This window comes from Pongo abelii, chromosome 2 (assembly GCF_028885655.2).
Source record: "Pongo abelii isolate AG06213 chromosome 2, NHGRI_mPonAbe1-v2.0_pri, whole genome shotgun sequence".
Taxonomy (NCBI): Eukaryota; Metazoa; Chordata; class Mammalia; order Primates; family Hominidae; genus Pongo; species Pongo abelii.
In genome coordinates, this window is record NC_085928.1 from 96,063,011 (window position 1) to 96,079,459 (window position 16,449).

At 41.2% G+C, this 16,449-nt stretch overlaps 1 protein-coding gene across 8 annotated transcripts in view; it reads right to left on the reverse strand.

Moving 5' to 3' along the window:
* The window catches only part of ABHD6 (abhydrolase domain containing 6, acylglycerol lipase), a 54,812-nt gene that overhangs the window by 13,727 nt on the left and 24,636 nt on the right, over positions 1 to 16,449 (reverse strand). For all 8 annotated transcript variants that reach the window (XM_003776215.5, XM_002813592.5, XM_009238856.4 and 5 more), the window contains 4 exons: positions 11,471 to 11,627; positions 9,378 to 9,491; positions 7,737 to 7,869; positions 3,991 to 4,148 (listed from right to left, as the gene is read on the reverse strand). In XM_003776215.5, coding sequence (XP_003776263.2) covers positions 3,991 to 4,148; positions 7,737 to 7,869; positions 9,378 to 9,491; positions 11,471 to 11,627 — 562 coding nt within the window. The remainder of the gene's footprint in view (positions 1 to 3,990; positions 4,149 to 7,736; positions 7,870 to 9,377; positions 9,492 to 11,470; positions 11,628 to 16,449) is intronic.

Here is a 16,449-nt window from a genome sequence, read left to right on the forward strand (position 1 = left end):
CACAATGTACCAGGATCTCTGGGACACATTTAAAGCAGTGTGTAGAGGGAAATTTATAGCACTAAATACCCACAAGAGAAAGCAAGAAAGATCTAAAAGCAACACCCTAACATCACAATTAAAAGAACTAGAGAAGCAGGGGCAAACACATTCAAAAGCTAGCAGAAGGCAAGAAATAACTAAGATAAGAGCAGAACTGAAAGAGATAGAGACACAAAAAACCCTTCAAAAAATCAATGAATCCAGGAGCTGGTTTTTTGAAAAGATCAACAAAATTGACAGACCGCTAGCAAGACTAATAAAGAATAAAAGAGAGAAGAATCAAATAGATACAATAAAAAATGATAAAGGGGATATCACCACCGATCCCACAGAAATACAAACTACCATCAGAGAATACTATAAACACCTCTACGCAAATAAACTAGAAAATCTAGAAGAAATGGATAAATTCCTGGACACATACACCCTCCCAAGACTAAACCAGGAAGAAGCTGAATCTCTGAATAGACCAATAACGGGCTCTGAAATTGAGGCAATAATTAATAGCTTACCAACCAAAAAAAGTCCAGGACCAGACAGATTTACAGCCGAATTCTACCAGAGGTACAAAAAGGAGCTGGTACCATTCCTTCTGAAACTATTCCAATCAATAAAGAGGGAATCCTCCCTAACTCATTTTATGAAGCCTGCATCATCCTGATGCCAAAGCCTGGCAGAGACACAACAAAAAAAGAGAATTTTAGACCAATATCCCTGATGAACATCGATGTGAAAATCCTCAGTAAAATACTGGCAAACCGAATCCAGCAGCACATCAAAAAGCTTATCCACCAAGATCAAGTCGGCTTCATCCCTGGGATGCAAGGCTAGTTCAACATACACAAATCAATAAATGTAATCCATCACATAAATAGAACCAATGACAAAAACCACATGATTATCTCAATAGTTGCAGAAAAGGCCTTTGACAAAATTCAACACCCCTTCATGCTAAAAACTCTCAATAAACTAGGTATTGATGGAACATATCTCAAAATAATAAGAGCTATTTATGACAAACCCACAGCCAATATCATACTGAATGGGCAAAAACTGGAAGCATTCCCTTTGAAAATCGGCACAAGACAAGGATGCCCTCTCTCACCACTCCTATTCAATATAGTGTTGGAAGTTCTGCCCAGGGCAATCAGGCAAGAGAAATAAATAAAAGATATTCAGTTAGGAAAAGAGGAAGTCAAATTGTCCATTTGCAGATGACATGATTGTATATTTAGAAAACCCCATCGTCTCAGCCCCAAATCTCCTTAAGCTGATAAGCAACTTCAGCAAAGTTTCAGGATACAAAATCAATGTGCAAAAATCACAAGCATTCCTATACACCAATAACAGACAAACAGAGAGCCAGATCATGAGTGAACTCCCATTCACAATTGCTGCAAAGAGAACATAATACCTAGGAATCCAACTTACAAGGGATGTGAAGGACCTCTTCAAGGAGAACTACAAACCACTGCTCAACGAAATAAAAGAGGACACAAACAAATGGAACAACATTCCATGCTCATGGATAGTAAGAATCAATATCATGAAAATGGCCATACCGCCCAAGGTAATTTATAGATTCAATGCCATCCCCATCAAGCTACCAATGACTTTCTTCCCAGAATTGGAAAAAAACTACTTTAAAGTTCATATGGAACCAAAAAAGAGCCTGCATTGCCAAGACAATTCTAAGCAAAAAGAACAAAGCTGGAAGTACCAAGCTACCTGACTTCAAACTATACTACAAGGCTACAGTAACCAAAACAGCACGGTACTGGTACAAAAACAGATATATAGACAAATGGAACAGAACAGAGGCCTCAGAAATAACACCACACATCTACAACCATCTGATCTTTGACAAACCTGACAAAAACAAGAAATGGGGAAAGGATTCCCTATTTAACAAATGGTGCTGGGAAAACTGGCTAGCCATATGTAGAAAGTTGAAACTGGATCCTTTCCTTACACCTTATACAAAAATTAATTCAAAATGGATTAAAGACTTAAATATTAGACCTAAAACCATAAAAACCCTAGAAGAAAACCTAGGCAATACCATTCAGGACATAGGCATGGGCAAGGACTTCATGACTAAAACACCAAAAGCAATGGCAACAAAAGCCAAAATAGACGAATGGGATCTAATTAAACTAAAGAGCTTCTGCACAGCAAAAGAAACTGCCATCAGAGTGAACAGGCAACCTACAGAATGGGAGAAAATTTTTGCAATCTACCCATCTGACAAAGGGCTAATATCCAAAATCTACAAAGAACTCAAACAAATTTATCAGAAAAAAAAAAACCCATCAAAAAGTGGGCAAAGGATATGAACAGACACTTCTCAAAAGAAGACATCTATGCAGCCAACAGACACATGAAAAACTGCTCATCATCACTGGTCATCAGAGAAATGCAAATCAAAACCACAATGAGATACCATCTCACACCAGTTAGAATGGCAATCATTAAAAAGTCAGGAAACAACAGATGCTGGAGAGGATGTGGAGAAATAGGAACGCTTTTACACTGTTGGTGGGAGTGTAAATTCGTTCAACCATTGTGGAAGACAGTGTGGCGATTCCTCAAGGATCTAGAACTAGAAATACCATTTGACCCAGCAATCCCATTACTAGGTATATACCCTAAGGATTATAAATCATGCTACTATAAAGACACATGCACACGTATGTTTATTGCAGCACTATTCACAATAGGAAAGACTTGGAACCAACCCAAAAGTCTATCAACGGTAGACTGGATTAAGAAAATGTGGCACATATACACCACGGAATATTATGCAGCCATAAAAAGGATGAGTTCCTGTCCTTTACAGGGACATGGATGAAGCTGGAAACCATCATTCTCAGCAAACTATCACAAGGAAAGAAAACCAAACATCACATGTTCTTACTCATAGGTGGGAACTGAACAATTAGAACACCTGGACACAGGGTGGGGGGTAGGGGGCTGGGGGAAGGATAGCATTAGGAGAAATACCTAATGTAAATGATGAGTTGATGGGTGCAGCAAACCAACATGGCACATGCATACTTATGTATCAAACCGGCACACTGTGCACATGCACCCTAGAACTTAAAGTATATTAAAAAAAAAAAAAAGGAGGATAAGGGGTCCTAGCCAGGCACGGTGGCTCACGCCTGTAATCCCAGCACTTTGGGAGGCTGAGGTGGACGGATCACGAGGTCAGGAGTTCGAGACCAGCCTGACCAACATGGTGAAACTCCAGCTCTACTAAAAATGAAAAATTAGCCAGGCGTGGTGGCGCACACCTATAATCCCAGCTACTCAGGAGGCTGAGGCAGAAGAATCGCTTGAACCTGGGAGGCGGAGGTTGCAGTGAGCCGAGATCATGCCACTGCACTCCAGCCTGGGTGACAGAGCGAGACTCTGTCTGGAAAAAAAAAAAAAAAGTATAAGGGGTCCTAAGATTTTTTTTTTCAATTGAGTATCTCTGATTTAGCCCCTGCCTCCCTTTCTAACTTTATCTTCACCATTCTCTTATTCTTGGGGCTCCAGCTACCCCAGCCTCCTTTGTCTTGAATATGTATGTTTTTCCACCTCTGCATATGCTGTCCCTAGAAGAGGCTTATCAAAGCCACCCCTTCCTCCCTGTATTCAATCACTACACAATCTTCATTTCTGCTATAAAACTCATGACCACTGGTAATTCATTGTTTACTTGTTATTGTCTGCCTCCCCCACTGGACCGTGTCTGCCCAGGGACCTTCTTGTCTTTACTGATCACCATGCCAGCACAGTGCCCAGCGTGTTGCAGGCACTGCAGAGACACTTGTTGAATATATACAGAAGAGGACAAGAAGGAGTCAATGAGTAGATGAAGGAGGGAATACGTGCAGGAAGCTGGTACTCGCCCCCGGGCCTCTGGGGAGGGTAGTTGTGTCGCTGCTGCAACCACGTTACCTGTTGGGGCACCTTGAAGCGGACATAGGAGCAGAGCTGAAGCATTTCACTCATCTCTTCTGGGGTAGACGGGATCAAGGGAATCTTCTCCACGGCGGCAGAGTCCTGCAGTTCTTTGAGCCGTTGTACGAATTGATTGTCAGTTGAGTACTGCAGGCCTGTGGGATTCAAACCCAAATGGCTTGATGATACATCTGCCTTCTTACCAATCCCATTTTATATAGGGAACTTCTGATAGCAGCCCAGAGTTAATATATTTCAGGTTTATTTCATGAGTAGATTTCTTTTTTGTTGGTACTGCCATCCTTGCTCAAATCAAAACCACACTGAGAAACACGCAAAAAAATCCTTCCACATATTTCAGGGACTGGTCACTCACACTGTAGTCCATGGACCAGGAGCATCAAAAGCCCACAAGAAATGCAGACGCTGCCCCTCCCTGAGCCTCTTGAACCAGAATTTGCATTCTCACAAGTTGCCAGGGGACTCATATGTATGATAGAATTTAAGGAGGGTTAGCCTAAGACAATTTGCCTAAGCACATCTGAGTGTTGACGGGAAACATAAGGAAATACATGACCGGAAGAAAACATAGGGCTGGCATGAATGACCTTCCTTTGGCCTCGACCCACGTGGTACTCTCTTATTTGGGGTCAATGACAAAACACAGGGGGACTGGGAGTCTTCCCAGCTGTCCCTTGCTTTAGGGCAGCAACCCTGCTGCCTTCTCCACAGTTGCTCTTCCTCTAGGAGAGCAAAATTGAGATTGCTCATTATCTCCCATCACCTCAGGGCATGACACGAGAGTCCACAGAAGCCGATGCTATGTATGCAAGAGGGCAAAACTAATTTTCACTTACAGCATGGAGCAAATTTCTAGGCATTTAGCTTAGCCAAATAATTAGATTTTTTTTTTTTTTTACTTTAAGTTCTGGGATACATGGGCAGAACGTGCAGGTTTGTTGCATAGGTATACATGTGCCATGGTGGTTTGCTGCACCTATCAACCCGTCATCTAGGTTTTAAGCCCCTCATGCATTCAGCATTTGTCCTAATGCTCTCCCTCCCCGTGACCTCCACCCTCTGACAAGTCCCAGTGTGTGATGTTCCCCTTTCTGTGTCCATGTGTTCTCATTGTTCAACTCCCACTTATGAGTAAGAACATGCGGTGTTTGGTTTTCTGTTCCTGTGTTAGTTTGCTGAGAATGATGCTTCCAGCTTCATCCATGTCCTTGCAAAGGACATGAAATCATTCTTTTTTATGACTGCATAGTATTCCATGGTGTATATGTGCCACATTTTCTTTATCCAGTTTATCATTGATGGGCATTTGGGTTAGTTCCAACTCTTCGCTATTGTAAATAGTGCTGCAATAAACATATGTGTGCATGTTAGATTTTTTTTAAATTTTATATTTTTGTAGAGATGGGGTCTCCCCTAGGCTGGTCTTGAACTCCTGGCCTCAAGCAATCCTCCCCTCTCAGCCTCCCAAAGCGTTGGGATTACAGGTGTGAGCTACCTCACCCAGCAAAATCTAGAAAAGAGCTAGATTTTACAAAGAAAGGCAATAGCACCAATAATATTGGTCGTGATGCAGAAACCCACACTTTACAAATCTATGTCCAGCAAACCCTTTAAATCTAACATGGATATGATGTATGGCTTTCATGATGCCATGAAGCAGATGACATTATCTATTTCCTCTCTCTTTAAAACTAAACCTAGGTTAGATGTCATGTGGTATATCCTGGACTGGATCCCAGAACAGAAAAAGGACATGAGTTGAAAAACTAAATGAAATCCAAATAAAGCCTGGAATTTAGTTAACAGTAATATACTAATGTTGGTTTCTTAGTTGTGACAAAATTTACTGTGGTAATGTGAGCTATTAATGGGGAAACTGAGTAAAGGTTATATGGGGCTCTCTAGAATATCTCTGCAATTTTTTTGTAAATTTAAAATTATTTCAAAATTTTTAGAAAGTTTATTTTAAAACTCTTGGTAGAATACAATCCTGAATTTATTTCTACTTTTCAATTTTCACATACAAACTTAATTTTAAATTTCCAGTTGAAATTCGGATGTCAATTTTTTCTCTGAACAAATGAACCTATACTTGAAAAAGCCAGTTAGATTTTACTTCCTGTAAGTGATTTAAAATCTAAAAACCTTCCATAGATGCTGTTCCTTCAATTCTCAAACTTATTATTATAAGATCAAATTATTTCAGATATGATACTTGAAAAAAAGAGAGGAGAAGACCCTTAGGTGTGTTCTCTTCAATTTCAATGTCTTTAACATATTGAAAATGATTAGCTTTCAGAGTGGCAGAAGGATTTTAAAGGTCAATTTAGTTAAGTTTCAGTAAAAGTCATTAAATGTTCAATTCATGGCTGGATTCTAGTTGAATCATACAGAGGACGTAGAAGATATGAGTCACAAAAAGGAGGCAGTAAATATGCAAGGACTTCCAAACATCACAGCTTGGGTTCTGGAGTCAGGCAGCCTGGGCTCTGTTCCTATTGTGATTCTGGCACTAATGTAATTTCTTTGTGCCTCAATGTTCCCATTTATAAAATGGGCATAATATCTTGACCTGCATGGTAACTGCATATGTAAAAAGTCATTGAGATGCACATTTAAATTTGGACAATTTACTATGTGTAAATAATACCCTAATAAAGCACCAAAGGGAGAGAGAGAGAGGGGCCAGGCGCGGTGGCTCACACCTATTCCCAGCACTTTGGGAGGTGGAGGCGGGCAGATCACTTGAGGCCAGGAGTTCAAGTGACTCAGGCCAACAGGATCCTGGCCAACAGGATTCTAGTTTGCCTAGCCAACATTGCGAAACTCCACCTCTACTGAAAATACAAAAAATTAGCTGGGCATGGTGGCACACACCTGTAATCTCAGCTACTTGGGTGGCTGAGGCACAAGAATTGCTTGAACCTGGGAGGTCAAGGCTGCAGTGAGTCATGATTGTACCACTGCACTCCAGTCTGAGCAACAGACTCTGTCTCAAAAAGAAAAAAAAAAAAAAACAGAGAGGGGGAGATAGAGGAGAAAAAGAGAAAATATGATTTTTATCTATTATATATTATAAACACAAGTCTAAAGACTTATGGAAGAAAAACAAATTTAAAAATCCAACTTCAAATGGTAATATCTGAGAACATGTTACACTTCACGTTGACATATGTACATATAACAGTAGACAAACTAAAGTTTGATTTTTTTTAAGATCTTACTATAATAAATAAAGATCTCTCAGTTTTTACCGAAAAAGGAGAGGGGCATAATTATAGTACCTTTACCTCACAGGGCTACTGCAAGAATTAAATTCATATAAAGAGCTTAGCTCGTAAGAGCCTGATAAATGTTGGATGTTGATATTAACATTATATTTCAAAGTATGTGCTGCAAAGCACTATATACATTTTAATCAACCACCTCAAACATTCCTTTTTTTTTTTTTTTTAATTTTAGATGTTTACAGGCATGAGCCACTGTGCCTGGCCCCACCTCAAATTCTTGGTGTAACAAGGCTGGCTCTATATTTTCAAAATCAGTCTGGTTATGATTATGATTATATAACTATTGGTTGGTTAGAGTTATCAGTAAAACACTGCATATCTCTCAAGCATACATCAAAAAGATCATTCCAAAAAACGGTCATAGCAGACACTAGCTACTTGTTTCTTCAGGGATTCACCCCTGCCGAGGGATGTTTCAGCCTAATAACTTACCAGCAGGACACACAAGACACAGGCTGGAGACATCCGATGGGTAGTAAGCAGCATACACCCCAGCCACCTGGCCACCCATGGAGGTGCCTACCAGGTGGAAAGGTTTTTTGTTCAGCTTCAGGCATTCTACAAACTAGGAAGGGAAATGAGAAAGCGGCTTGGTTATACAGCTGTAGACAATGGCAATGGTGATTACAGCATAGAAGCCCCCTGGATTTCCTATGGACAACTGAAAATGACTACTGTTTACAGAGTCCGAAACTCTACTGGATCCATTATAAGATGAGCCCTGTGGCATGCATGGACTTCTCTTTATCTGGCACAGGAGATTGAGAGGTCATTTATCAATATAAATCAACAGGGATTCTGCTAACTAGAGTCAGCAAACTTTTCTTTCTTTTCTTTTTTTCTGAGACAGGGTCTCACTCTGTCACCCAGGCTGCAGTGCAGTGGCGTGATCATGGCTCAATGCAGCCTTGACCTCTGGGGCTCAGGTGATCCTCCCATCTCAGCCTCCCGAGTAGCTAGAACTACAGGCATGCACCACCACATCTGGCTAATTTTTTTTTTTTTGTAGAGATGAGGTTTCACCATATTGTCCAGGCTGATGAAGTTTTCTATAAAGGTCCAGAGAGTAAATATTTTCTGCTTTGAGAGCCATATGATCTGTTGCAACTATTCAACTCTGCTGTTGCAGACAAAAGCAGTCAAAGGCAATATGTATTAAATAAATGAGTGAGTATGGCTGTGTTCCAATAAAATTTAGTTTACAAAAATAGGTACAAGCTAAACATAGCTCATGGGCTGTAGTTTGAGGGCTCCTGCACTAATTTAAAGCTCTTCTGGTCCATCTGACCATCCATTCATATAACTACCCATCCATTTGTCTATTCAACCATCCATCCATCCAACCATCCATCCACCTATCCATCCAATCATCCAATCAGCCATCCACCCAACTATCCAGCATTCTAAAAAATATTTATTGGATATCTATTAGGTACAGGAAACTATGATTAGATGCTGAAAACACAGCAAAGAGCTAAAAAGACAAGATTCCTGACCTAATTTAAAAAAGTTTAATGGAGGAGGCTGATATTAAATATCCTCATTTGGGGGAAAATACTTAAGGTCAACCTGAAACTTACGGGCTACCCCATTCTGAAATGGCTCTTAAACGCCTATGATCTTGAAAGCTTAGCCACAGAAGGCTAGAGATAGATTCTAAAACAGGTGCTAGCAATAGATGCTAAAGTACGTTATAATGTGAAGAACACCCTCCCCAGCTAGGCAGAGGGGCTATTACTGTTATCATATAACTAGTGAGCAGAAAAAGAGATCCCTAGGAAGGGAATTGGTTTTAAGAAATTCTAAACCCCTTTTCAAAGAGTTGAGAAAATGCTCAGATTGTATTTTGTTACAAACAACTGCAATAGGCTTAGAGTCTGTAATAAGCCCTGGCCCTCCATTGCCAACCGGAGATATCATCAGGTTGCCATTTGGCTTGCCATCACTTGTAGACAGAACGTACGGGAGACTGGTCATGAGGTAGCACAGGACTCCCTTCCCTGCTCTCCAGATTTGGACATGCAATGGTGGCTGAGACAGTCTGGGCAATCTTTGGTAGAGCCTCCTGCTTACCTGGTGTATCCTCTTAACTTGCCCATCTATGGACAGGTCATCCAGGGAGGAGCGGGTGGTGCCCTCATGTCCTGGCATGTCCACGCAGACCAAGTGCAGGTTCTTTGGAAGGAACTGAGGACACACAGACCCAGAGAGTCAGTACGTGGTGTGCAAAACATGTCTGCCCATTTTCTTGGGAGGTTGTCCCATGTACAGTGACCCAGACAGCCAACCCTGGGGATGTATGGGTCTTGGCCACTCAGTGTTTTACCCCACTAATTGAATAAGCATTGCCAGTAGCCTCATCGGGAGCAGAGGCCCACAAAGACTAATACATAGATGGAAGTAGGCTCAGGAGATGCCTGTAAAAAGGGGACAAAGTCGGGGCAGCAGGCTTAAGTCTCTTGCTTTTTCTTCACACCGGTTGACATGTACTGCCTCGTCCTTTCCCTCACCCCTTCCACACTTACTCCAGCCATGCAGCTGCTGACTTGGAACTAGAAGGGATGGTTCTGTTCTCTCATATTCTAGCCAGCTCCAGAGCCAACAGGAGCGATGTTTTCCCCAAGAACCACATCTGATCACCCCGATTCTGGTTTGTTTAGTTTTTTTTTACATTAAGTTCTAATTTTCCAAATTATTATTATCCTAAAACACCTTCTTCCATTTAGATATGTACCACTTTTAACCAGGAAACTGAGAAACATAAGTTACCAACAAACAAACATCTAGTTATAAGAAAGATGCTTATCTGAGGAGGGGACAGGAAGTTCATCAAGGCATGAAAATGACTGTCCTCATAGTGGAATTTGGAAATAAGAATACAACTAAGTAGAGGGTGTGTGAGTCTTCACCTACTGGTGTAGATGATACTTGGGATCCCTCAGGTATGGTCTTGCCTGAGGTGGGAGCCAGGGATGCTTCCTGCCCAAGACTTCTGCCAGCCCCAACCTTCACACCTGATCACTCTTACCAAGGGCAGCAAGTTGCCACACCCAAGTAAACCAAGACAAAAAGTGACTTGGAAAACTCTTCCAGAAAGCTGCTAGATCAAGACTGTTTCTCTAAATGGCAAAGGAAAAGAAAAAAGCAGACGTAGAAGAGGGAGTGGGAAGGAAAGGAAAAGAAGGAATGAAGGAAGAATATGGAGGGCAAGGAAGAGAAGAAACTTGGGAGGACAAAAAAAATGACTTTTAAAAGCCCATCTCTGATCTCACAGCAGTTCTGAGATGCAGCTGTGTCAGAAGCCTCCCCAAAGAAATATCCATGAGGTGAAAAGATTTCTAAGCCATACGTTTTATATATAATATTCAACTCAATAATTTTTTTCTGACAAAAGAATGAGTAACATATTGCATTAGTTTGTTTGTTTGTTTTGAGACAGGGTCTCACTCCTGTCGCCCAGGCTGGAGTGTGGTATAGCACGATCTTGGTTCACTGCAGCCTTGACTTCCTAGGCTCAGGTGATTCTCCCATCTCAGCCTCCAAAGTAGCTGGGACTACAGGTGCATGCCACCATGCCTGGCTATGTTTTTGTATTTTTTTGTAGAGACAGAGTCTCCCTATGTTGCCCAGGCTGGTCTCAAACTCCTGCGCTCAAGTGATCTGTCTGCCTTGGCCTCCCCAAAGTGCTGGGATTACAGGTGTGAGCCACTGTGCCAGGCCACACTGCATTAGTTCTAATATGACTTGAACCACCACAGTTCTGAGTTCCCTTTGCTTTCTACCATTGTTGATGACATCATGTCCTAGTGGAAACCCTTTTCTTCTTCCTTTTTTTATTTTTATCTTTTTGAGACAGAGTCTTATTCTGTTGCCCAGGCTAAGTGCAGTGGCATGATCATGGCTCACTGAAGCCTTGAACCCCCAGGCTCAAGCAATCTTCCCACCTCAGTCTCCTGAGTAGCTGGGACTACAGGCATGCACCACCACACCTGGCTAATTTTTTATTTTTTGTAGAGACAGGGTTTCTTTATGTTGTCCAGGCTGGTTTTGAACTCCTGGACTCAAGCAATCCTCCTGTCTCAGGTTCCCAAAGTGCTGGGATTATAGGCATGAGCCACAGCACCCAACTCCCTTTTCTTATAAGAGAGAAGAATCGAGAATTGCACCTTGACCACACTGAGCCACATATCCTTGTGGGCAGAGAATCCGTGGAGCATGAGGATGGAGGGTTTGTGCCCAGGCCTGCCCCGGAAGGAATAACAGAACTGATAGTCTTCATGGTGAACATAGCGGACTTGCATGCCCAATGTCCTCCGCCAGTACCTGGAGGGGGTGGGAAATAAAGACAAAACAAAACCAGTAGACTCAAGATGAGTGGCTTCAAGATGGGCACAGGTCGTCTCTATAAGTCTTACTTAGTGACATCACAAACACTTCTCCAGCCCTTGTCCTCCATCAGTCTCTAGAGTCCTCCTGAGCTTTACCCTCAAGGAACACGGAGCCAAACCATTCCAGAGAACACCTTAAATGAACTATTTTGGTATATATTTTACTAATCACTCTAGGAAGGGAAATGTGATGTTTTCTTAAGAAGCATGCCACACATGATAACCTTTTGATAATATGTCTTTCTAGAGACTTTGAGAGTGATAACTTATTTCTTGAGAACCATCTGCACTGGTCCTCTGGCTTTGTTCCTCATAACATATGGCAGCTGGTTGAAAGCTCAGCTTCTGCTGGTTACATAAGACTTGGCAGTGCTGGACTTTGGCCCAAAATCAATTTCAATATGAAATTACCATCTAAACAAATTGAACTCTCTGCATGGTGAATCCCTCCAAGTTGAGAGATAATTAATTCAATCAGAGATGCACTTTGTAAGATACTTCACACTAAAGAAGTAGCCAAGTCTTGCAAAAGCAAATAACCTAAACTGACTGGTCTTAACTCTTTGTGTAAAATAAGCAGAGAGGGAGAGAAGATATATATTCATTTACTTTTATCTGCATACAAAAAATGTGGGAGCATACATAAGGTTTTTTTTTCATTGTTTGTTTGGTCAGGTTTTTTTTTTTTTTAGATAGAGTCTCACTCTGTCACCCACGCTGGGGCAATCTCAGCTCACTGCAACCTCCACCTCCCGGGTTCAAGCAATTCTTGTGCCTCAGCCTGTATCTAGGGTTACAGGTGCACACCACCACACCTGCCTAATTTTTGTATTTTTAGTAGAGACAGGGTTTCACCATGTTGGCCAGGCCAGTCTCAAACTCCCGGCCTCAAGTGATCCATCCACCTTTGCCTCCCAAAGTGCTGGGGTTACAGACGTCCAGCTGGTTAAACCGCACCTGGTTGGTTTCTTTTGAAACTTTTTTAATGACTACATTGCCTACTCAAAACGTAAAGAACATAATAACATTGGCTAGCTTAAAAGCTCTTCTTACAGCAAGGCAAGCATATTTCAAAATTCTAAATCATAACATGACTTTGTTCATCCATTCACATCCCAGCTCATTCACTTACTGAGAATGTCCCCTCCAAAACTCATGTTGAAATTTAATTGCCATTGTGAAGTGGGACTGTTAAGAGGTAATTAGGCCCTGACAGTTTTGCCTTCATAAATAGATTAATGCTATTATTGAGGGAGTAGATTCCTGATAAAAGTGAGTCTGGCCCCCTCTTGTCTCTGGCTCCCTCTTACAGTCTCTTGTCCTTCTACCTTCCACCATGGGATGACACAGCAGGAAGGCCCTTGCCAGATATTGGTGCCATTCTCTTGGGCTTCCCAACCTCCAGAACAATAAGCCAAACAAATTTCTTTCTTTATAAATTACCTAGTCTGTGGCATTCTGCTGTAGCAACACAAAATGGAATAAGACACTAACTGTATAATCTTATAATACGAGGAAATGCTGCATTCCACTAAGAATATGGCAAAGATTAAATGATGAGGTAATTCATGTACACAGCTTTGTTCAATGCCCAGCACATGGTAAGTATTCAGTACATGATAGTTATTAGTATTATGTAAAGATGATTTTGTCCTTCCAAATATATCATTTGCCAAAAATTAAAAGGAAAAATTAGGGGAAATATTTGCAATGAATATGACAGCTGCAGAATGATATCCTTAATAAATAAAAAGCTTACAAATTGATCTCAACCATGCTAAAACCCTAATTCAACACTAGGCAAAATAAATGAAAAGGTACCTTAGAGTAGAAAAGATATTAATGACTAACAAACATAAAAAACATGTTCAAGTTCACTAGCAATTAAAAATATGAATAGTGCACCAACATGGATAGAACTGGAGATCATTATGTTACGTGAAGTAAGCCAGACGCAGAAAGACAAACATCACATGTTCTCACTTATTTATGGGATCTACAAATCAAAACAATGGAACTCATGGGCATAGAGAGTAGAAGGATGGTTACCAGAGGCTGAGATGAGTAGTTGGGGGTAGGGGAGAAGTGGGGATAGTTAATAGGTACAAAAAAAATAGAAAGAATGAATAAGACCTACAATTGATAGCACAATACCGTGACTATAGTCAATAATAACTTAGTTGTAAATTTTTAAATAACTTGAAGAGTGTAACTGGATTGTTTGTAACTCAAAGGATAAATGCTTGAGGGGATGGATACCCCATTCTCCATGATGTGCTTATTTCACATGGCATACCTGTATCAAAACATCTCGTGTACCCCATATATACCTACTATGTACCCCCCAAATTTTTTAAATAAAAAATTAATAAAGAAAAAATATGAATACCCTTCATGAGCTTCTAAATTAGAAAAGTGGTGGGGTTTTTTGTTGAGACGGGGTCTTACTCTGTCACCCAGGCTGGAGTGCAGTGACACAATCACGGTTCACTGCAGCCCTGTCCTCCTAAGCCCAACTGATCCTCCCACCTCAGCCTCCTGAATAGCTGAAATTACAGGTGCATATACCATGCCTGGCTAATTTTTTAATTTTTAAATTTTTTTGGTAGAGCCTGGGTCTCCCTGTATTGCCTGGGCTGGTCTCGAACTCAAGTGATCCTGCCACTGAGCCACTGCACCTGGCGTTTGTGTGTGTGTGTGTGTGTGTGTGTGCGTGTGTGTGTGCGTTTATATAACCAGTTATAAAGTTCAGCCTTTCTAGAAAGCAATCTGGCATAAAATATCAAGAATCTTTGAAACCTCATGCCCCTTGTTGACCTAGTAAGTATAATTCCAAGAATAATCTGTCTCAAGGAAATAAGTAGAAACTTTGAAAAATAATATTTTTAAAGTGTTCCAGCCAGTGTTATGTGTTGTTTAAATTAGAAAAAATCAATACTAACTTTAGTGTCCATGAATAGGAAATATATTAGATAAACTACCATATAGCTAGGTGATGTCTTATTTTGCTATTATTTAAAATGGAGTTTTCAAAGAATATTCAATAACATGGAAAAATATTTAAGACATGATGTCAAGTGAAAACACAGGACCCAATTTTTTAAAATACTATTGATTCCAATTCTGTTAAAAAAAAAAAAACTGTTAAGTATACACAGATGAAGAGGTGGCGGAGAGAGGTGGGAAGAACAAAAGAAGCACTGAAGAAAATTAATTATTCCAGGGGTTAAGGGTAATTTACATTTTCTTTGTGTTACCTTTTTATTTTTAAATTATTTCTTATTTTTTATTTTTGGTACCGGGACTGGGGCTCGAATGGGTTACGTTTTTATAATCATCAAATTCTCTATAACTCTCATACAAAGTACAGTGTGAGATCACGGAAGAGCTGGAAGGACCTTGTGGAAAAGGTGAAACTTCAGCAGACTACTGGATACTCAACATATATCAGCTGGAAGCTGGAGAAGGTGTGCCAGGAGGTAGAGATGGCAGAGGCAAGGGCCTGGGGGAGAGCCAAGTATGACTTGAACCAGAATGAAGAGACACAGGGTTGGAAGGCGGCCAGACTGCTGGACTCAGGAATTGAGGGCTTCTTCATTACCAGACAGAGCTCTTTGGTACTACTCGATATTTTTCATTTAATTGGTACATACACTGGACAAGTTTACCTAGGCTCCAGAAACAAGGAGCTGGAAAAGTAATATTTTTTCTTTCTTTTTTTTTTTTTTTTTGAGATGGAGTTTCACTCTTGTTGCCAGGCTGGAGTGCAGTGGCGCGATCTCAGTTCACTGCAACCTCCACCTCCCGGGTTCAAGTGATTCTCCTGCCTCAGCCTCCTGAGTAGCTGGGATTACAGGCATGCACCACCACGCCCGGCTAATTTTTTTTTTTTTTTTTTTTTAGATGGAGTCTTGCTCTGTTGCCCAGGCTGGAATGCAGTGGCATGATCTCGGCTCACTGCAACCTCCACCTTCTGCTTTCAAGCGATTCTCCCACTTCAGCCTCCCAAGTAGCTGGGACTACAGGCACGTGCCACCACGCCTGGCTAATTTTCGTATTTGTAGTAGAGACGGGGTTTCACCATGTTGGCCAGGCTGGTCTCAAACTCCTGACCTCGTGGTCTACCCACCTCAGCCTTCCAAAGTGCTGGGATTACAGGCGTGGGCCACAACGTCTAGCCTCTAATTTTTGTATTTTTTTAGTAGAGACAGGGTTTCACCATGTTGGCTAGGCTGGTCTCGAACTCCTGACCTCAGATTATCTGCCTCCCTCAGCCTCCCAAAGTGCTGGGATTACAGGCATGAGCCACCATGCCCAGCCCAGAGAACTAATATTTTCAAATGATCCCCTCAACGAAAGAGTAGGAAGATGACTCTAAGATACCAGGCCAGCTGAAAAATTCTGAAAGACCCATGGCCCAGATGGAAAAAATCTTCTTTGGTTTAATGATAATAGATAATAGAGAATAGATTACCTCTAATTCACAAAAGCAGAACCTTACAGAACAGAAACAAAGAGAAGAATTAAGGTGGGATGAATGAATGTCTCAGGAGCAAGATCTTTTACAATCTCAGTACAACAGCCAAACTGCTCCTGTTTCAGGGACAGAAGTCATTGAAGGCTCTATTGACCTAAATAGAAAAGCCCCAAAGAGGACCTCTTCGGGGTTCCTCTTTAATAAAGTCTCCCGGAGTCCAGAGTCCTCATCCTATAAGTCTCTGTCTAGTTAACAGGAACCTCTGAAGAAAAGTACTTAC